We start from the raw sequence: 24,149 nt of genomic DNA, 5'->3' as shown, positions 1-24,149 counted from the left end.
TGGCAATAGACTCAGCTATCTCTGTCAGATTCGTCTTTGCCAACAAAATCCTTTCCGTCCAGATATGTCATAGCTCTGTAGTATCACAATTGTGATCCAAAGTTTAAAAATATACTGTACAATACAAAACATTTAAAAATAATTGTTTCAGCTGTGTATCATCCATTTTGTGACTCTCTGATCAGCAAGACTCTTGGACAAAAGAAGTCATCAGAAGAATCAGAGTAATGTACAATATAACTGATTGATTGAAGAATGTGCAACATCCTGAATGTTTAAAGTTAATTGTTTTGCAAACTTAAGTAGCATCTAGAACATAGATTAAGAAAAATAAATTGTGATATTGATGAATATAAAGAGATTTCCTTGTTATTAAACTCAAATCAGACATAAAAGAGCATGAGTCTAGACAATTATGATGCATTTAACTCACATGAAAAAAAAATTGCAATCCCAACATGTGCACATTCATAATACACCACAGACGACGTCCAATGATGGTGCCATGATCACAACCACCAAGTGTTTGAAAATATGTTCTTGTCTGATGCTCTTTTTTCGACCATACTCGACCATGCTCTTGAATTATTACAAACCATCACTCTCATTTTTGTTCCGTATTGAAAACAGCGATCTCACTTAGTTCACAAGAGGAGTAATTTTTAGCGCTGGAAGGCAAAATAAACAAAATTCACCCTCAATATTTCAACCACTTCAGTACCAGACATGTGCCGTTTTTAGAATTTTATGACACAAATTTTCTTTTGGACAAGATTTTAAATTGTTTACAATGATTATAACATGTGTTGTATATGTCATGTCCCAACATCATATTTTATAACTACTATTCCGTAGTGTTAACATCATAAGAAATCATTCAATTTTTACAAATTATAAATGTCATTGTCAATGATGACTTGTTTTAAGATGTTTTAATATGGCTGATGATGCCCAATAAAAGAAGGGCAAAACATGTCCCCATAAAATTTAGATTTTCAATGTTTATTTAACCACATAATGTGGTACCAACTGTATTGAATAGGCAGGATAATAAATATACTCCTCTTGTAAACTAAGTGAGATACTCTTGAATTTCTCTCCACTGCTCAAAGCTGCTTATGTTTTCAGCAGATCTGAATTATATTTTCTCATCTAGGCTTTATTGGTAAGGGATTCACTCGGCACATCAATCGATTTTGGAACTACGTAGTGAAAGGCTTACTTGGTACATTGGCTATCGTTCTCATCTTTCCACTTGTTTGTTTGGTGACCAGCTGTGGCAGCCTGATCATCGCACTCACAGGATTCATATGGTAAGTATTAAAAAGGTATTAAAGTTAAATTTTTGTGAGAAGTTGCTAGAGCCATAAGACCTATCTGTATCGGTGCGACGTAAAACCACTAACAAAAGGAAGTTGCTAGACTGTACAATAAATAATGGGAAGGAACAAACAAGTGTATAGATTGCAGTGTACGAAGATGTGGCCGTGGCCAGACCTTTAGTGTTTTTATGTTTCTCCTTGTATCATTTTTTCTGTTGCACTAATTTTTGATGCGGATCACTCGTTGTATTTATCCCATTGTATGTTATGTTCATGTTCTCATCTTTCTGCAAGGCCCATCCTGGATGTAAGTTCTGATGGGCTGTAAAAGGAAACAAGAACACTGTAGATATTTTTAGAATTCTCAACTTCAGTGACTACTTCAATATAATCTAAAACTTCCTCTTCTTCCATGAAGCTGAAATATATTCTCTTTGAGCAAATTGTCACCCTTGAATTTGCATTCTACTTGAAAAGTGCCTTTAAGACTCTGGCCCTGGAATCCAATAAGGGAGGAGGGCCGAGGACGTGAGGAAGTTGAACTTTAAAACGACTTGCAGATGTTTGAGTAGAAGTTTGTGTGAAGAGCTGCTCACAAACTATTTCTTCATAAGTGAGTTTAGATTTCTGAATGGTACAATTCTCTATAGTCCAGAATTCCTCTGTATCTACATGAACATAATTTCTGACTAGGTGACATAGGGATTTCACTTGAATAGAACATCTAGGAATTTGTCCTGTTAGAATACAGTCAATAGTCTGGTGGGCAAACAAACCAGGATGAATCTTAATTTTCTGAGAGAGTAACACTTTCCAGAAAATATCTGTACATAGATCTTCAGGAGACCTCGTAAAGAAAGAAGGATCAGTTAGGTGGAATTACCCAGTCATGAGTACTGAAAGACATATGGTGTGTTATTATCAGTGGTACCTATGGCTGTAGATGACAAGGTGGCTGTAAGCAGTTTAAATTGGAACAGATTTTGTTGGAGGAATCTCGAATCTGAACTCAAACAAAGCTAGAGGATTGTTAAATCTACAGAGGTGGAATTTTGTTTGAGACCTGGTTTCTGAATTAAGTTCTCACTGATGGAATCATGGGTAGCTGCATTATCCAGCAGGTAAAGTGCACAGGACCAACGTCCTTAGGGAGTTTTGGACTTGTACCACAGCTTTCCTCCTCTGTGAACATGCGACCTTGCTACAGTGGGGAGGCTTGTGAAGCAGATAGCTGAACAACAGATGCAACCATATTGGAGGGGTTTCTGTCGAGAGACGTGACTAATGAATGGTTCGTCAAAAGTGGGGTAGCAGCCTTTTGGAAACTGCAAGGGCGGAAATCTGGACAATTGACTGATAACGGCCTTGTAATAATAAACATGGCTTAGCAGTGTAGATACTGCTACACGGCTGAAAGCAACTGGAAACTACAGCCATAAATAACTCCCAAGGACATACAGTTCTCTATGTATGTATAAATGAATGAATGAATGAATGATGTACAGACGATGGCTTTAACCGGGGGTAAAATATTCCAGAGGTAAAATAGCCCCCATTCGGATCTCCAGGTAGGAACCACATAGAAGGGGGCAATCATCAGGAAGATGAATACTGACATTCTGTGAATCGGAATGTGGAATATTATAAGTTTGAATCGTTGTGATAGATTAGAGAAGCTGAAGACGAAAATGGATAGACTAGAACTAGATGTAGTTGGTATAAGTGAAATACGCTGGCAGGAGGAACAGGATTTTTGGTCAGACAACTGTCGAATTATCAACACAAAATCAAAAATAGGAAATGCATGAGTTGGTTTATTAATGAATAAGAAAATAGGGCAGCAGGTAAGCTACTATGACCAGTCTAGTGAACGAATTATTGTTGTGAAGATGTCACCAAACCAATGCCCATCACAATAGTGCAGGTCTATATGCCTTGTAGTTCAGCAGGTGACGAAGAAATTGAAAGAGAAGAAGATAGAGGAAGAGATAAATTTAATGCAATATGTGAAAGGAGTCAAGAATCTAATTGTGGTGGGAGACTGAAATTCGGTGGTAGGCCGAGGAAGAGAAGGTAATGCCATGGGAGAATTCAGACTGGGATGAAGGAATGAAAGAGGAAGTTGGCTAATTGAATTCTGCACTCATCATGATTTAGTCCTTGCTAATACTTGGTGTGCCAGTGGAAAGGTGCAGCATTTTGGATTAACTGATTGGAACTCTCCTTTATTTGATTGTACAAACAAAAAGTATTATTTAATTTTGTCTTGTGAAATTTGCTTCTGTTGGTCGAAACCTTTTGAGTACCCTGTGGTACACGTGCAGTTCTAGAAGCGCGTTTCCTGTTTCATAAAATTGGACTTTTTGAGAACTTGTGTAATTAACAGCATCAGCGAGAAGGAAGAGCGATTTCATTTGACAGAATAACAATGATTTCAAATGGTAACATAAGGGCTTGAGGGTCAACTCTGCATTCCTATTGGTTTCCTTGTTCTTACCACATTTCCTGTTTCTGGAACTTCACCGGTCCTCAGAGGGAGCAAGTGAGCATCTGTTGTCTTTCCTGATTGACTGTCTTAGTGGCTAGACATGGTCGTTCTAAGCTTCCCTCACAGGGGGAGTTCAGCTCTCCTAAGAAGGTAAGCAATCTTGTTTCTTTTATTTTCAGTTGTAACTTCACTTCAACTTTAATGTAAAACTTTTCTTTAATTATGCAGGAGTTTGTCCTCAGATTTTACTTCTAATGATGTCCGACTCGTTGGCTGAACAGTCAGCGTACAGGCCTTCGGTCCAGAGGGTCCCGGGTTCGATTCCCGGCCGGGTTGGGGATTTTAACCTTAATTGGTTAATTCCAATGGCACGGGGGCTGGGTGTATGTTTTGTCTTCATCATCATCATTTCATCCTCATCACGACGCGCAGGTCGCCTACAGGTGTCAAATAGAAAGACCTGCACCTGGCGAGCCGAACCCGTCCTGGGATATCCTGGCACTAAAAGCCATACGACACTTCATTACTTCTAATGATGGTGAGATTCAAAAAGTTTAAAGAATTGTTTAGATTCAAGGGTAAATTTTATGTGGGTCTAATGAATTGAAGTGTTGAAGCAAAGTGTTTTATTTAAAAAGGTCAGTGATAGTAAAAATGTCATCTACGTGTCTAGTCCAGAAAATGTGTTTTAATCAACATTTATGTATTGACCAAGGTGGTCTACTGAAATTATGTATTAGAAAACACACATTGATGACTGACGAAATACTTGGTTTGATGGGTCAGCGAAGGCTGGCAAAAAACAAGAACTTGGGAAAGTATCAATAACTTCAGACAAAATTCTACTAGATAATGATTAAAAGGACAAAAAGCGAATGGCTGGGTAACCAGTGTATGGAAATAGAAGAATGTAAATCTAAGCATTACAGTTTTAACATGCTCAAAAAGGTTATAGTAGCTGCAGGGTTAATTCTAGGAGGTCAAAAGGACTCTTATATAACAATCAAAGGATCAATAATGCTATTTGTTTTACGTCCCAATCAAAGGATCATCATCATCATCATCATCATCATCATCATCATCATTGAACATGAAGAAAAACTAAACAGGTAGAAAGTTTATGTGGATGATCTTTTACATGAGAATAAAGGACCATGTCCTTCTGTTTCTGATAGAGATGAATATGCTCGCAAGAACCACAAAAACAGAAAAGTACCTGGTCCTGATGGTATACCTGCAGAAATAATAACAATTCTCAAAGGAGACCAGTTACTGGATATCCTGATAGAGCTATTCAGTATAGCTTACACCAATGGATCAATCTATTCTGACTGGTTGACATCAACTTTCATCCCTATTTCAAAGAAATAAGCAATGTCCAGGTAGGATTTAATTATGGATTTGGCACCAGACAGGCGCTGCTGGGGATGCTGGTTTTGGTGCAAAGATGAGTAGATATGTCTATGGATGTATATGTTTGTTTTATTGATATGAAAAGCCTTCGACCGTGTGCAGCATGAAATATTGCTGCTTCCCTGGATGGTAGATGCACTTGAATTATTGCCAACCCCTGTATTAGAATTAGACCGTATCAGTTCACGTTGATAACACAGACACTTGTGCTATTGAAGTAAAGCAAGTAGTGAGGCAAGATTATGTTCTATCTGCACTTCTCTTCAATATCTACTCTGAAAGGGTAATTTTTGAAGCATTGGAATGAAAACAGGACGGCATTGTTCATGGGATCATCATAAATAATCCGCAATATGCAGATGATGCTGTTCTGTTTGCAACAAGTGCTGAAGATCTACAAATATTACTAAACTGTATGAACGCTCACACAGTGCTGTAGAAGTGCGTTTAAACATGAGAAAGACTCAAAGTAATGGTCGTAAGCAAGGGTGTCATTAACCCTGTTAACCTGAGTACTTGGCATATCACTAGAGCAAGTCAAACACATTCAAGTATCTTGGCTGCATATTTGATCACAGCTGGAACAATGTTTGAATGGGCAGGGGCTGTATTACAGAGAATGAGTAAAATTCTGTGTAACAGAGACTTTAATATTAGTTGCCATCTCTGTTTACTTCGGTGTTATGTATTCTCTGTCTTACTTATGGGGCTGAGGTTTGGACCTTAACTGAGAACACAAGCAAAAAATTTCAATCCTTCAAGATGTGGTGCTACAGATGTCTGCTCAGAATATTATGGCTTGATAGAATACTTAACACTGAAGAAGTACTCCAGCACCTGAACGAAGAGCTAGAGGTCGTGTACAAAATCAAAGAGAAACTAGACTACTTTGGTCATATCATTCCAAATGTCAAGAACAGAAGTCCTTCAGCTTATATTACAAGGTAAAATTGAAGGAAGGAGAAGAGGGAGAATATCTTGGCTATGGAATCTACAGGAATGGTGTTGACTCAGTACCCCCACGGTTTTCTGCCATGCTGAGAACAAGAACCAGATTGCTCTGATGACAACCGATATCCAATGAGGTAACTGTAATGACAGATATTAAATTTAGCTTTATTTTTGTACTTCTTGAAACCATCTACATTGAATTTTAGGATTGCTTCCCTAGCAACAGTCATCAACCCCTAACCCCAATCTTTCCTCTGAAGCTGTACTTTCCTTTGAGGTAAGGAACTGTGGGTTCAGGAATGTACTACTTCTCAATATTCACTCTATGTAGCTATTCGAGATCCTTCTCAAACATAATATGTGGCTCAAATACTAACCATCCTTTCTTTTGTCCATTGCAATTATGTAGGTGGCATTCTCCACCTCCTGCAGCAAGACATAAACTTTCTCATGAACCTCCAAACCAGAAACCTTCAAGCTAGTTGCTATTATCTTCTCTACTGAACAATGATATACGCGATTCCCATACATTTTTCTGAATCCATTTTTCTTTACGTTCATTTTTCTGAAAGTTTGTTATCCTGTTGGCTGTTGCTAATTTTCCAAAAACCAAGTTCCAAAAGGCATTAATTCTGAATAAATATACTAGTTATATTCCAATCAGATTTAATGTGAATAACTTGCATGAAATTTTAATCTGAATAATTTACACTAATAAGTTGTATCTTATGATATGCAGGTATTCCATTTGTCAATTCTTCTCTTTGTAAGGTCAATAATTCACAGCAATGAATTGGATGCGTTTTTGTACTGTATACCATTTCTTCTTGGGTAGTGGTTTTCCTGCTCGGCCCATTGTGAATTCTCAAATCATACATTCAAAATCTGCCTGCACCTTTTGTAGTTCAGTCAGAGCTGACTAGAAGTTTGGATGATGCTTCCTGATCAGAAGTTGTAGACGATTATGAAAACCTTCAGCTAGATTATTTGTTCTATGCTGATTGTGAACTGTGGCACTATATAGGTTAATAGGTCAATAGAGTAGCGAGGAGGAACAGTGTGTCTTCTTCCTCGTGCTCTGTGGCATGAAATATACAGTAATTCAGATTGAAATAATCAGTTATTGGTAATAATTCATCACAGGCTTCATCCCTCAATAGCTCAAAACAGTCAACTGGGATCTTCTTCAGGCAACAGTGACAATGTTTGAAGCTTAAGCTGCTAATTCTGTGGATTATTATACTCTGCTTGTAATTCTTCACTCTGTATTTGTCTAAATACTGACTATCCCTAGTGGTAAAAGTCCGAGTTTGGTAAAACCATCTTCACACTATTAATTATAATGACTTCAAAATCACAAATTACCCAAACTGGTTGTGATGTGTTTAAAGAATTTGTGTGCTGAATTTAACATTTCCTCTAGAACTGTTGTTTATTGGGCAATAAAGCAAATATCAGTGGCATACACATTTGTATTTAGTCATCTGTTCCAGGTCTTCTGATTATGCCAAGTACCATGAACAGTTGCATTACGATGGAAGGACTGACCTTGTACATGACTTACTCAATTCCTGTTATTCTTGGGTGGAGCCTAGGGCACATACAAGAGCTCTCAATCTGACTTGATTTGCTGCCACTGTCTTGATGTTCTTCCAGGACTTCCCAACCACCTCTGCTTCCCCCGTTTGCCGCCATGTTATTTTTAATCTCCCCCTTCTTCTAGTTCCTGGGGATTCCATTAAAGAGCCTGTTTTGGTATGTGCAGGGTGTGTGCTATCCATTTCCATTTCCATTCTTTTATCTGGACTTTAGCCATTTGTTGCTGGGTGTGCTCACACTGTTCTTGGTTCAATATAATGTCCGGCTATCACACTCCTAAAATGGTTCTCCAACACTTGTTTATGAAAGTCTGGACTTTACATGTTATATCTTCAGTCACCTTCTATGTCTCATAATGATAAAAGAGTACAAATTTCATGTTAGACTCAAAGATCCTCAATTTTGTCTTTGTTCTCAGGTCTTGAGACTTCCATTGGACGAAGCCCCCTTTGGCCTTGTTGATCCTATTTTGGACATTTTCATTTGCCCCTCCATTTCTAGAAACAATGCTTTCTAGGTAACTGAAGTGGCCAACTCGCTCTATCTCTTTTTCTATTTTCAGCGGGTTCATATTTCTGGAATTCACCCTTAGCTCCTTTGTCTTGATAATGTTAATTTCGAGTCCCACCCTATGTGCTTCTGTTTCAAGGTCTTTCATCTTCTCGGACATATATCTGAATGAATACGATAATAAACATATATCATGTGTAAAGTCCAAATCTTCTAAATGTTCAGTCATTCCCAATTGTATTCCTCTCTGTTTTCCTTCAGTGACCTGGTCCAGTGTCAGCAAGAATAGCATAGCACTCCTGACTACTTGGAAGGGCTCTGAAAGATCTCCATCATGTTCCACTTGATAGGAATAACCTCTGTATAACATTTTTACCATGTTAATGATCTGCATTGGAACACCATAACTCCGCATCACTCTCCAAATTGCTTGACATTGTAAACTATCAAAGGCCATTTCTAAGTCAACAAATGCCAAGTACAGTGGGGACTGATATTCGATAGATTGCTCTACTATGATTCTTAGGCTATTAATTTGGTTTGTGGTTCTCTCAGTCTATTCAGTATGACTCTGGAAAATACTTTACTTGGTGTAGACAGGAGTGTAATTCTTTGCCAGTTGCTGCAACATGCCGATACCCCTTCTTTGGTAGTTTTATCAAAATGCCCTTCTTCCAATCTTCCAGAAGTGTCTGTGATCCACATGTCTTTAAACAATGGCAACAGCATCTCAGCAGTCATCTCATAGTCCGCATTTAGCTCCTCAGTCACAACGTTATCCACACCAGGTGCTTTGCCTGTCTTGCAACTCTTCAGTGCTTTTACATTCTCGCTCTTCATCGGCGGATTAATATTCACTCTCAGTTCTGGGTCCTCTTCGATGATCTGTCTCGCATTGATCTTCCTATTCAACAACTGTGTGTGACACTTCACTGAAATGATCCTTCCATCTTCTCATGTGCTCTTCTCTACTCATAAGCTGTTTGCCTTCCTTGGATTTTTCTGACCTGTGCTGATTTAATTTCTTTCCAGAGACAGCTACTGTGTGATGTTATAGAGCTGCTTTGAATCTCCCGTGAGTGCTGCCTCCTGTGCCATCTCCACCAGTCTATTTACTTGGTTCCTTCTATCATCTCTTGCTGCTTTCTTTATTTGTCAATTTACTCCATTGTATTGATCCATTAAGCTTTTCTTTTTCATTTTATCTTTGCAATTGTTTAACTGTGCTTTGATATCTCTTCTCTCTTCTGTCTTCTCCCAGGTTTTATCTGATATCCAAGGCTTTCTCTTGTTTTGCTTGAAACCTAGTATTTCCTCTCACTTGTTTTCAGGAAGACTGATTTTATCCTTTCCCATCTACCATTCACTCTCTTTTCATTGGGGTCTTCACCTGAGCTATCAAGATCAAGAGCATTATACCTGTTTTTCAGCTCTAGTACAAATTGGTTTTTCAGTGTTAAATTTCCTTCTTCCACTTCATTTGTTCCTTTGATTTACTGCAGCAATCTTCATTTTAACTTCTGTGATTACGAAGTGGTGATCACTTCCGCAGTCTGTGCCTCATTTGTTCCAAGTGTCTAAGAGGGACCATCTCCACACTTGGCTGATTGCAAAGTAGTTGATTTGATTTTGTGTTCTCTCATTTGGCAAAACCTATGTAACTTTGTGGCATGTCTTGTGAGAAAAGATTGATCCACCTATAACCAAATTGTTATTAAGACAAAAATCAACAAAGAGTTCACCATTATTGTTCTGATCCCCCATTCCATGTTTTCTTAGTACTCTTTCCACTCATTTTTGTTTCCAATCTTGGCATTCAAATCTCCCATTATCATTTTGATCTCTTTCTTCTTGATTTTTGTTAGGACATTTTCAAGCTATCCATAGTAGTGATCCTTGTCTTGAGGATCTGCTGTTTCTCTTGGTGTGTAAGACTGAATGAGGTGAATATTTCTAACTCTTGTCTTAAGCCTTGCTGTAATGATATGGTCTGATACTGGGTTCCAGTCTAGAAGGCATTTTTGCACTTCTCTCATCAGTAACATTCCCACTCCACTTTGATGGTCATCATCTTCTTCCTTTCCTGAATACAACAGCGTCTTACCATCTCTCATCTGATGCTCTCCAAATACATTTCATCGTGTTTCACTCAGTCCGAGAACTATAATCTTATAGCAATCCATTTCCCGTGAAATCTGTTACAGCTTTCCTTCTTCCCACATTTTTTGTGTGTTCCAAAAGCCAATTCAAGTCCATGTTTCATTCCAAAAGTTGTCATCGAGATATCCGCCTGGTTTACTTCTGTATGGGTTTCTGTAATAATTCATTCTCGGTTGTGAGAGTTATTAGCCTACAGCACCAGAAGCCCAGCGGAGGGGCTGCCTCCTATAGCATCTAGGCGTGCTGATCTTCTGTCGGGCTTTCTTCCCTTAGCCTTTGGAGAACCAACTCCATTTAGTACAAGGCAGCAGCTTCACCAGAACCCCATTAGCTGCTATTTTCAGGGTTCCTGTAAGGCCTTCACAGCTACCGTAGTGGTCCTGGGGTATGCAAAGTCCCCATAGTACTTCACCCATACAGGCACTGCCCTACTTCTAACATTGATCATCTTCCACGACGTGGACGAGGGGTTGATCTTATAGGAGACCTTTAACATATGCAGATTTTCGTATGTCCTAAACATTAACACTCTATTTTCATTGTTTTCTTCCTCATGATAGGAGTCATGTAACAGAAAGCGATTGCCTTGCATGGTTTTTCTATACCTTTCAGGAATTTCTCCAAGTTCTTCCAGACAGGTGGGGGTTCGCTGATTGATTATGCCCCCACTCTCTGCAAATTGATTTTCTTGAATTTTCTTATTTTGGTTAAAACACTAAAACTTCAGAGGGAACATGATTGAATTCAGTGCACAAAATCTGAACTGGGTGTAATTCTGGATGATTGTCAGCTCTACACTTGACATTAGCTCTTCTGCATCACCCTTTATTACCCTCTGACACACTATGATGATAATTGATATGTCTTGTAGAGATAAGGGCAACGGCCATAGCCATGTTGAAACGCCGGATCCCTTGAGATCTTCAAAGTTAAGCAACATTGAGTGTGGTCAAGATTTGGATGGGCTGCCATGCACTGTTGGTGGGGGGTAAGGGAATGGAGGAGCGGAAAGGAACTGGCCACCCTACCGTACATAAACTCCACCTCAGGCACACCTCTGTGAGGTAATTCCAGGAATATTCATGAAAGAGCGTTGAACCATATAACTATTTTTAGGGCTTTACCAGAGGAGGGTTCGTGGATGTACAGAAGAATGAAAGAAATGTTTCAACGAGTATTAAATTTAATTAATGACAATCATTAGTGTGTGTTTAACATGATTATTTAAAAAAAAAAGAGATAACAACATTAAGAACAGAACTATGATACATAAACAATTGAGAAACTTACCTCACTGGGAGGATAAATGTAATCAAACAATGGCTTATAACAAGTAATGATCAAAAAACTAGTGCATCTTTAAAGGAAATTACAATTCAACGCCTTTGCATTTTAGAAGATTTAAAGGCTCAGTGATTTGAGATAATTTGGAAATAAATTTATTGTAAAAGGTGACCATTCCCAGTAATGAACGTAATTGCTTTAGATTCTTAGGACAAGAAATTTGATGAATAGCAGCCATACATTCGGGGACTACTGAAATACCTTCTCCAGATATGATATAACCAAGGAACTTAACAGAAGTTCTAGCCAAAAAAAATTTAGAAGGGTTTACAGTGAGGTTAGCAGTGTGCAAACGAGTTAAAACTTCAGTGAGATGTTGCATGTGGGATTGAAAATTAGGACTGTAAATTAGAAGATCATCAGTTTACGGATAAACAAATTAAAATTTTATATCAGCAAACAAATGATCAACCAGGCATTGCATGATTTGGGAGCCTAAATTAAGGCCAAAGGGCACCTTAGTAAATTGGTATAATCCAGTAGGTGTAATGAAAGCGATTAACTTATGACTAGCTACATCAAGAGATATTTGATGAAATGCAGAATTAAAATCGAGAATAGAAAAATACTTTGCGTTAGCAAAGTGGTGGGATGCCTTTTGAAGTTTAGGGACTGGGTATGTATCATAGATAATTTTACGGTTCAACTTACGGTAATCCACTACCGAACGTGGGGAACCGTCTGGTTTATCTACGATAAATACAGGATAAGCATAATTTATCAGTGACTTGGTGCATAGTCTTTAACCTTTCAAGCAGTAATGACGGAATAAATCATCATAGCCGCATGGCTTCCTAAGTGACCATGACAGAACATTTCGTCATTGCATTGTAAATATCTTTCGGCAATGGGTATGACAACTTATTCAGCATCCGAGATTGCTTTCCTTTGTGCATGTATGTTAGTTTCGAGCTTTGCCTACAGCATCACTCTCCTAAAACCACGCGACCAGGCAAAATGCTTTCGTTCCGCGTCCAGCTGGCAGCCAGCCAGTACCGGCTGGTACCAGCCACCATGATGCTGAGAGTGGTCGATAATGCATTATGGCAGGTGCAGGTGGAGCTCGGAAAGGTCTGTGAGAAAAAGAACTGATTTATTACACTGTGACAATTCGGAGTGTGTTGTATCATCTGATAGAGAGGCTAATGTTGAAATATCAGGAGATAGCAAGTGCAATGGTGAAAATGACTCAAGTGAACGTGACGGTAACAGTAGCGGTGATATACAGCTTGGTGTATGGATGAAGGTAGGATCTGAACGGCCAAGATTTACATTTACGGTGCATCCAGGACTAATTGTAGAAATTGAAGACGTAAATAATCCGCTAGAATATTTTCAATTGTTTATCACTCCTGAATTAGCGGAACTAATATGCTCAACAGTTTTTAGAAAGCACATCGACCTTGAAACTATATTCAAGAGTGAATCAGTGGAATGACGCAAATAAAGATGAAATTATGACTTTACTTGCATTCTTTCTCTTGCAAGGCATTCATCAGTTGCCTTACAACAAGAGCTACTTTTCTCGTAGACAGATATTAGACACACCAATATTTTTGCAGTTGTTGTCTGAAAGAAGATTTCATCTCCTCCTCAAATTCTTACACTTTGTCAATAATGAAGCATACGATGAAGCCACATGTGGTCCAAAGAAACTTTACAAATTGAAACCTATTCTGGACTACTTGCATAGCAGATTCCGAAGTGTGTACACACCCGAAAGCGATGTGTCTGTAAATGAGTCTCTTATGTTGTGGAAGGGAGGATTGTCATGGAAAGTTTTCATACCGTCTAAGCGCTCAAGGATTGGTATCAAATTATGTGAACTGTGTGAATTTACGTCTGGTTATGTGTGGAATTTCTTGGTGTATATAGGAAAAGACACCCAGTTTGATGACACTCTGAAAAATGAACCATTTGGATTGAAAGTTTTTTCCCTGTTGCTTTCCTCACTGAGGCAGATTCCCTTTCCTTGCCCTTGGCACTGTAATCATTTTAGTAGCTTGATAGTGAGACTTTCTTTTTTTTTAAACCTGATGAAAATACCTGACCAATTGAAAGTATCTCACCGTAAGTTCCCCTTGCTTTCCTCAGCGAGCCAGATACCTTGCCCTTCATACCATGATCGTTTTTTACAGCTTAATACATATTCTGTACTTATTGAACCTGATAAAAACGTTATACTGCACAAGAGTATCACACTATATGTTACTTCCCAGTACCTTATGGAAAATGTGCCACTGTGTTAGTAGCTACTCAAAAGAAATGTACCACTTGAAAGGTTAAACAAAGAGGATTTAAATGGTATGGGGGAGGGAACAAACCGGAATAAAATCAGTAAGATCAATATGGGTGTTATAATTTAAAACAGTACCAAGTTTAAAAGTAATTACATCAGAAAACTTGTTACTAACCGATTAATAGAATCAGTGTAACTAGAAGTACAATAAATATTTTGTTGAGATGTACAATAGGTTGTAGAAATGGGATAATCAGAGCAGAGGGTATCTTTATGTTTGGTTGAAAGTTAAAGGAAATAGAAGAAGTAAGAGAATTATATATTAAACCAGTATGATGACATTGAAGAAAGAATTATTAATTAAGGTAACTGAAGCTCCAGAATCTAAAAGAGCAATAATGGGGACATGATTTAATTGAATGAGAATATAAGATGTATGGGGTGGTTGCACAGAAGTAGTCTGAAATGGTGGAGGAAAAACTGGCAAATTTACTCAAATTGCCGTCCACTGCCTAATGACAATGGTAGAAGGAGTTTCCCTGGCATGTTGTAGGGCAATTCCCAGCAGAGGCACAGCAGAATCATATGAGACATTACTGTATGTATTAAGGTACTCATCAACCCTCCATACAGCCATTTTCAAGAAAATTCTGGAATTTTTTTTATTGGCCCATACGAAAGTATGTTTTATCTAGTTTCCAGAAATGTATAATTTATACATTTTTCTTGTTATTTAGCTTATTTATATACATTTAAATGATCAGTGCGCATGTTTCAGCAGCTGTCACTTTGACAACTTCACGTTTCTGGCTTGATATTTCAATATTATTTCATTCAAAGCATGGGATGTGTTTGAACGCTTTATTTCTCATACTCAGAAGTTAGTTTTCCTGGTAGGCAGCAGATGGAAGAACTAACTATGTTGTATTCTTCCTTGCCATGTGGTTATGTGAGTGATAGTTATTTTGTACATGTGGTCTTCATGTTATATTTTGAAAGATGGGCTTCAAGTCTTGTACGCAAAAGAGAAGGAAGACACGCGTGTTTCAAGGGAATCAAGACACCTACGCAGTTTCAAAATAACACTGTTACTGATAGTGTGAATAATTGTGTGTCAAAAAGTGATTCACATAGGTTAGGTTCAGACATTGTAAATACTGACGTATTTAGTGATGTTAATTTTTGTTCCGGGAACATTCTGTTTGATTTAGAATGTCTACAGACTATGATTTCGTTTGCAGCTTGCCCTGAATGTTTGACATGTGGTAGTTTCGTTATAAACGAAGTAGATAATAATAGATTGGGCTGAGCCATTTCTATATTATTATCATGTAAGATGTGTGGCTATCAAACACAAGACATTTGTTCCTAAAATAAAATTTTAAAAAAGCAAGGACAAGTTCCTGATGTAAACGGGAGATTGGTGTACAGCATGCGATGCCAAGAAATTCTCTTATTTAATGAATATGCCTCCACCACTGAACACAAATTCATTTCAGAGACATGTCAATAATTTTAGTGGCATCGTTAGCAAAGTAGCTGAAGAAAGTCTGCAGTCAACTGCACAGAAAGTTAGAGAAATCACTGGTGGCGAATGTGGGTTGTCAGTTGATGGATCATGACATCGTTGTGAGTTTACATCGTCTTTAGGTGTGGTGACAGCAATATCAATAGACACTGGTGATGTCATTGATACTGAAATATTAACAACAAGTTGTGCTGGCTGCAAGAAACACATGAAATGGGATAAAAATTTTCCTGCTTTCCAGGCTTGGAAAGTGGAACACAAACATAAATGTGGTGCTAACTACGATGGTTCTTCTCCTAGTATGGACCTGTGGGTACTGCTAGAATCTTCCTTCGTTCCAAGGCAAATAGAAATTTGGAATATCTGAAGTACTTGGGTGATGGGGATTCTAAAAGTTTGAAAAGTGTCCATGATGTGAATCCATATAATGGTAAAGAGATAGTGAAGCTGGAGTGTGTAAAAGACCCGGTACTGCACTCCGAAACGTAGCTGCTGAGAAGAAGCTTGGTGGCAAGGGAAAGCTCACGGGTGTAATGATTGATAAACTGCAAAATTAATTTAGCATTGCACTGTAGTTGAACACCAGCAGCATACAGGCTATGTCAAATGCAATTTCGGCAACAATGTTTCATCTAAGTGTCATTGATAGTCTCAATCTTCACGGCAAGTGCCCAAAAGGTCCAGAAAGCTGGTGATCATTTCAGAGGGTAGTGGCTAATGGTACAAATGATTCCTATAAACATAAGCATGGTTTGCCATTCAAAATTGTACGCATTATAAAGCCTGTATATGAGAAACTTACTGCTCTTGAAATGCTGAGAAAATGCTTACATGGGAAAACACAGAATCCCAATGAATTGTTCAACGGCATGATTTGGCAACGTTGCCGTAAGGATGTGTACATAGGACAAAAAACCGTACAACCTGGAGTAATGGACAGTATTTGCCACTTTAACAATGGCTGTACGTCAGAACCGGACATCCTCAAGAAGGCTGGCATCGATCCAGGCAAGTATACAGTGTCCGCCGTAGGTGTCGCAGATAAGGAGCACCTTACTGTAGCTATGAAGCAGTGTACTCCAGAGTAAAAACAACATTGGAGATACTAACGGGCGAGGAGGAAGCACAAGATTGACCTAAAATCTCAAGAAGGCACCACGTATGCATCAGGGGGCTTTTAGGAGCATAGAAGTAAGCTACTTTACTGTAAATGTGTATCTTGACTTTAAGTGACTTTTCCTCACGTTTCATTTTTTTTTTTTCAATATTTGTTATTACTTTGGCAAATTAAATCTACACTTAGAATACAGATATTAACTTCATTTAAAAACTAAATTATAGCTAAATAATGCAGCTATGTTGTATAGCAGAATAATACAATTACATTGAAATTCAGGGTCTGGACCCCTGCAATTAAATTACTTTTCTGTACGAGAATAATTTAATTTATAGAAAAACATTAATAAATTTGGCCCTATGAAAGCTACGATAACTATTCTGCTATACAACACTCAGAATGTATGGCAAAGCAATCTAAAGCAACAATGAGTCTTTTAAATTGAATAGGAGCAGAGATATTATGTCCCAAAAATGCTTGTCATTTTTTCAAAATTTCTTTCAAAAAAACCATAATTCATTTTGGATTATTTTATGCCAGAAAGCCACTAGTTTATACCCTTACAATCTGTGATATCAGTTTCAACAAAATAGAATAACTTTGCTGAAATTTCATCACTAGTGTCGATGAGTATCATATTAAGAGTATCTGCCTGAGCAATGTTATATAGTTGAGCAATAGAGGTTGGGGGTGAAAAGGGATTTATTAAGTTTTTAAAAGATGGTGAAGCATAAAATTGGACTATAGAAATTAGTTCTTGGATGGTCAACAATAGCTAGAACGTCACTGTAAGTAATGATCGAATCCAAGTAATCATGGGTGGATTCATCAATACGTTGGTGTCGTCTGATTAACTCATGACTGAGATTAAAATGAACTTCACATGATAAAAAATGATTATACAGTACAGTTCGAAATTGAATCCAATTTGGAATTTTATTCGTATGTTCTAACCAAAAGCTACTTAAATGATATTATGTTTTCGGATAGAGAAGACTAATAAGTTGCTGAAAGGGGGCTGATTCTGTTTTTAAAAACCTCCTAATATGAAATAACCAATTAACTAATGACCAGGGGTCTGCAGCGACAAGTTGGGTTACTTGGATAAGCAACTATTTAATAATATGAAAATTAAGTGAATGATTTAAAGTACTACCGGAAAATGAAGGTTCAAATGCAGACTGAGATGGAGGCAACAGTTTCTGATTTATAGACGGTAAATTAGCTTTACGCTGCAATGGACAGGTCACAGGAGGAAGTTCTTTGTGATTTTCAGGTGGTAAATGAAAATCCGAGAATTTTCTGATTGGATCCTCATTTTGTGGTGTAAAAGTAGGTTTCACCTTATCTTTAGCAGGAACATCAAAGTGAGGTGGCACAGATGATTCGGAAGTAGTAGGACTTTGCACGTTTATGTGCATCGCTGGTAATCTGAAATTTTCACATAGTAAATCATGAATAGATAGATTTGTTTCTAAGAGAGGAAAGGCATCCGAAAAAGTAGCCATAATAAAATTAATAGTTAATGAAATATAAAGGAAGCTAATCACAACTTCTTTTTGTATGTAAAAGAATTAGAACATGAAATATTCTGCTACCTTTAACGTACAGAACTGAATTGAATGCTGTGCTACCAATTGACGCACTATGATGATATTTGGTATATCTTATACAGATAAGTATTATATAGAATAAATGAATAATTCCAGGAATATTCATGAAAAAAGGGTTGAAGCATATAACTAATTTTAGGGCTTTACCAGGGGAGGGTCCATGGATATACAGAAGAATGAAATAAATGTTTCAACGAGTATTACATTTAATTAATGACAATCATTAGTGTGTGTTTAACATGAGTTAAAAAAACAGAGATAACAACATCAATGCATTGAAGATGATATCACCCCTTGTGGGGTGACGGACGCCCACACAAAATATAGTGAGGGGTGACATGGTTGTGTGTCCAGGCCTCTCAACTTTAGGCTGTCGCGTGAAACTAGCGCTACCATTCACTGTTGTATTGCATTGCTTGTTCACATAAGGTGTTCATAGAGTGCAGTGCGTTGCCCATTCCTTTCTCAGCACGCTGTACATTGTGCAACAGACAGTAGAATTTCTCTGACATTTGTCACCTCGTAGGCTGTTGATGCTGATGAAATGGGAGACCCAATTTTGAGGTCAGAGTTTAACAGAGCTGTGAGTGACCTAAATAGAAACAAGGCACCTGGAATTGATGACATTCCCTCTGAATTACTGACTGCCTTATTAGGAGAAACCATCATGGCAAGGTTATTCCATTTAGTGTGTAAGATGTATGAGACAGGAGAAGTCCCATCCAATTTTCGGCAAAATGTTGTTATACCTATTCCCAAGAAAACCGATGCTGACAGGTGTGAAAACTACTGCACCATTAGTTTAGTATCTCATGCCTGCAAAATTTTAACACGTATTATTTACAGAAGAATGGAAAAACAAGTTGAAGCTGAGTTGGGAGAAGATTAATTTGGCTTCAGAAGAAATGTAGGAACACGTGAAGCAATCCTAACTTTACGTCTGATCTTAGAGGATCGAATCAAGAAGGACAAGCCCACGTACATGGTATTCGTAGATCTAGAAAAGGCATTCGATAATGTTGATTGGACCAAGCTATTTAAGATTCTGAAGATGATTGGGATCAGATACCGAGAAAGAAGAATTATCTACAATCTGTATAAAAATCGGTCTGCAGTGATAAGAATCGAGGGCTTTGAAAAAGCAGCAGCAAGGCAAGGCTGCAGTTTGTCCCTCTCCGTTTCAGTGTTTACATAGAACAGGCTATAAAGGAAATCAAAGAGGCATTTGGAAAGGGAATCACAGTCCAAGGAGAGGAAATCAAAACCTTGAGATTTGCCGATGACATTGTTATTTTATCTGAGACTGCAGAAGATCTCGAAGTTGCTGAATGGTATGGACAAAGTCTTGGGTAAGGAGTACAAGATGAAAATAAATAAGTCCAAAACAAAAGTAATGGAGTGCAGTCGAACGAAAGCAGGTGATGCAGGAAATATTAGATTAGGAAATGAAGTCTTAAAGGAAGTAGATGAATATTGTTACTTGGGTAGTAAAATAACTAACAATGGCAGAAGTAAGGAGGACATAAAATGCAGACTAGCACAAGCAAGGAAGAGCTTTCTTAAGAAAAGAAATTTGCTCACTTCAAACTTTGATATAGGAATTAGAAAGATGTTTTTGAAGACTTTCGTGTGGAGCGTGGCATTGTATGGAAGTGAAACATGGACGATTACTAGCTCAGAAAGAAAGAGAATAGAAGCTTTTGAAATGTGGTGTTACAGAAGAATGTTGAAGGTGAGATGGATAGATCAAATCACGAATGAAGAGATACTGAATCGAATTGGTGAGAGGAGATCGATTTAGCTAAATTTGACGAGAAGAAGAGATAGAATGATAGGACACATTTTAAGACACCCAGGACTTGTTCAGTTGGTTTTTGAAGGAAGTGTAGATGGTAAGAACGGTAGGGGTAGACCAAGGTATGAATATGACAAGCAGATTAGAGCAGATGTAGGATGCAATAATTACGTAGAAATGAAAAGGTTAGCACAGGATAGGGTGACATGGAGTGCTGCATCAAACCAGTCTGTGGACTGATGACTCAAACAACACATGGAGTAACATACGCAAGCATCAGAATTCACTTATTAATGGCAAGGAAATTGATGTGGATTGGAGTCCATTATTGCTTTATTCTTACATACTGGTTGAGATTTAGCACTTAGAGGAAATTGTAAACTGGGACTACGTGTGAATAAAAAATGTTTCTGCAAACCTGAGAATGCTCCCCAGTAATTGTCACTGGCTGGTGATATGGTTGAATCATTGCCCGATGCAGCACTGGAATATTTGCTAGTGTCCTCACTACACAAACTACTGTCCAATTCCAACTCTGAAAATGTGGCATCACATGACAAATCCGAAATGTCAACATCACTTGATTCAGCATTCAACCCTTTTCAAGTTGTTCTTCTATCTCTCTATCGGTAATCATGGCTTACTCAACACAGAAACACATACAATATGAATTAAATTCTTGTCACAAAACTGTTAATTACAAGGAACTCGTTGAAAGGCTCGTAAACCAACAGCTCACAACACAGAGCACTGTGTTCCACAACAACAACGGTAAGAAGGCCGTCACCCCAATAGGGGGACACAAAAATAGTAACTTTGAATATAAATTTTGTCTTTGATTATTATCTACAAATGAAATTACGCACATTCGTAGCCCACAACAACCTGAAATATGTATATCACATTTCCGCAGTTTACCATGAAAAAAGCAAATGTACATGTCGACGCTAACGTGTTAAGAACAGTTAGAACTGCGATACATAAACGATTATGAAACTAACCTCACCGGGAGGACAAATGTAATCCAGCAATAGCTTATAACAAGTAATGATCAAAAAACTAGTAAATCTTTAAAGGAAATTACAATTTAAAACTTTAACAAGAACAGAATAACAAGGCTAGGCATCTGAAAATACAGAAGATCGATAAGTAGAGGAGTAACCTTTCCTTCTTCAAATATTAGAAAAATTGACAATTTAAATACTCACAGTATACAGACAATGCACAATTAGGGAAAATATAGTAAGATCTGAACATATTCAAAAGAGAAATGTCACACTGTTTACATAAGTAGCCATGGCACAATAGTCTAGCCAACTTGACCACACGAAATACAGGTCTTCGAACTGTTCCAAGAAGAAGAAGAAGAAGAAGAAGAAGAAGAAGAAGAAGAAGAAGAAGAAGAAGAAGAAGAAGAAGAATGAGCTCACTAGGTTCAGCGCATCGGCACGACAGGCCAAGTCCAGAGTTCTGTGCTATGCCTTTTGGTCGAAGGTACAAATCGAAGATTTAAAAAAAGGGGGCGAGGGTTTAATGACAATGAAGGAGAGCAGAAAATTTTAGTAGTCCATGGATTAGGTCCCCAGGATCATTTAGCACTTCAGAAAAGGCCACAATGTAGATTAAAACTTTCTAAGAAAAAACTGAACTGGGAAGAACCAGCTTACCCATAAAGTTGAAAGGTCTCTCCCCCTACCTGGATCATTGATGAAACTTCAGGTGGAATGAAGTAAAGAACCATCATCCAGGCGGGAGTCGAAATAGGTTCCAGTCCTAAGCTGATCCGATGCACACTGATGAAGAGTGAAATGATGGCCGAGAATTTATAGTGTGCAGAGAGTGACGAAAACAGGCGTAATGATAGGGGCAAGAGGGGGAAAGACAGAAAAGTTCTAGAACATAGAAGTTGAAGACTCGTTTAGCGTAAGTGAAAGTGTAGAAATCCGGGGAAGAAAGTAAGGTTAGAAACGTGTGCCATGGTATATTGGTGGCGGAAGGTAAAAGAACATTACACCTCAGGTTGTCTCCATAACCAAATGTGATGATGGCTCTTGCTGAACATTCCTTTGACCTTATTCTCTTGCACTCCCAGTAAATTTTATCTTGATTACCAAATATGCTTTTACAACAACCAAAGGCATTATATAATAGCTTCAACCCTCCTCTTTCAGAACTAATAATACTGGGATTTATGTCCATCGCACATCAAATCTTAACAGAACAATGATATAACAACATGTAATAATTCATCAGTGTGCAAGAATTAGCATGTTTAATTAGGAAGAATGACACTTTCAGAAAAATGGACATTTGGAGGAATGGAGTAGAAAAATTAAATTCGGAAAAATGTACCTATCGTAAAAATAGACACTTTGAAAAGTAGATTCAGGAAAATGGTTGGGAATGGATGGACGTTCCTTATGTCTCGTCCAATTTTCTTGGTAAGCTTATCATGGCTCCTACTAAGCCTGAGTCCCCTTATCAGTCATTCTGAACCAGTATTTATTTGTGGTAAGTGGGGGTCGGTTCCTTACTGCTGCTCCTGTAGCCAACAATACATGGTCTACTGATTAAACTGCTTACCATGCCCAAAGTTGTTTTACTTTGAAGATATCATGGAATCTGTTATGTTAACATGACTACACTGGACAGCTTTTAAAGATCTATTATCATTCCTTGCTTTCTGACTCTGTCTTTACTAATATTCTCAGGACTGACATATTTTGAATTGCTTGTAAAAACATAATTTACTTTGGTGGATTCATGATTAATCCACATTTGTAATTTCCCATCTTGTACGTCAAGAAATGTAAATTCAACAATAGTCATCTTTTACTAAAGTGAGTTATCATGGGTTGAACTTCTCTAGGAAATGTTGATTGTATTATAAACATACAGCTTCACCTATTTTAGGAATAGTTGACAGTCGCAAAATTTTTGTTTTCACAGTAACGCATATAACGAATGGTCGATTATTCATCAATGATCTGCATGTAGGTCTGTCGCCCAAGTGGCAGATTCCGTATCAGTTGTTTACATAGTCTTTTCTTAAATGATTTCAAAGAATTTGGAAATTTGTATTTATAACACTTTAATATCTCCAACAACTGTATTGCGAAGGAGACACAAAGTAGCACTTAAAGCAAACTGTAGGTTTCAGCTCACAAAATGTTTTTCTGTACATAATACTGCAAGAAATAAGTTGAATGACTGGAAGTTATGTGATTGCTAAGAATGACAAACACATTCCATTGATGTTGTCACCCAGCACACCTCTGTCTTTAATATGTTTTTATTGTATCATTGTTTCAGTATTTTATACTATTCCAGCTGTCAATGTTGATAATAATTTTTTGTTGTATATTACTTTCAGGATGCCTGTAGTCACTCTAGGACATCACCTCTTCATGTCCCTAATTTGTGATCTAGACAGCCCTCATCCTGGTCAGAACAGACTTCTCATAATATTGGAGGCTATCATTTGGAACATTGCTCTTCAGGGCTGCATACAACCAGTGCTGGCTCTGTTTGTGGCACTAGTGGTTTGTCCTCTTATCTCCATCACCGTTCTCACAGGCAAGTTAATGTGTATCTGTACGTGCTGGTAAAAGGGTTGGAATCAAATGTTTTGACCAAGGGGAGGAAGATAAATGCTGGTGCTAAATACTAACATAATTACATTTAGCCTCATATAAAAAATAAATGTAATAATACTAGTGAGTCTGATGAAAAGACCTCAAATCATTCTAAACAATAACTAATAAGAATATAATCGCCAAATTTACTGCTTCCAAATTTTGAAAACTTGTTTTGACTATACATCCCCCGATTAGGCTATTGCATTTAATATTGCAATTTGCACTATCTTATCACTACCACTGCTTGAATTTCTGCATGATGAAGAGTAGATCTGTTACTTGACACTTGATACTTCGTTCTGTTCTGTTACTTTATTATGCTTTTCTTTAATCACAAATTTATCCATTTTTGATTCTCATCTAGTATTACGTCTTAATATAGCCTAACATTCATAGGTTCACTCTCTTTAGAGAAACTGAACTGTGAATGAC

At 37.7% G+C, this 24,149-nt stretch overlaps 1 protein-coding gene across 1 annotated transcript in view; it reads left to right on the top strand.

The window, feature by feature from the left end:
- The window catches only part of LOC136886224 (uncharacterized), a 905,658-nt gene that overhangs the window by 807,039 nt on the left and 74,470 nt on the right, over window positions 1–24,149 (top strand). The window contains exons 17-18 of the mRNA XM_068231034.1: window positions 1,157–1,313; window positions 23,453–23,655. Of these exons, the coding sequence (XP_068087135.1) occupies window positions 1,157–1,313; window positions 23,453–23,655 (360 nt within the window). The remainder of the gene's footprint in view (window positions 1–1,156; window positions 1,314–23,452; window positions 23,656–24,149) is intronic.

This window comes from Anabrus simplex, chromosome 1 (assembly GCF_040414725.1).
Source record: "Anabrus simplex isolate iqAnaSimp1 chromosome 1, ASM4041472v1, whole genome shotgun sequence".
NCBI classification, from domain to species: Eukaryota; Metazoa; Arthropoda; class Insecta; order Orthoptera; family Tettigoniidae; genus Anabrus; species Anabrus simplex.
Note: the sequence above shows the minus strand (reverse complement) of the source record. Positions and strands in the feature narration are given on the sequence as shown.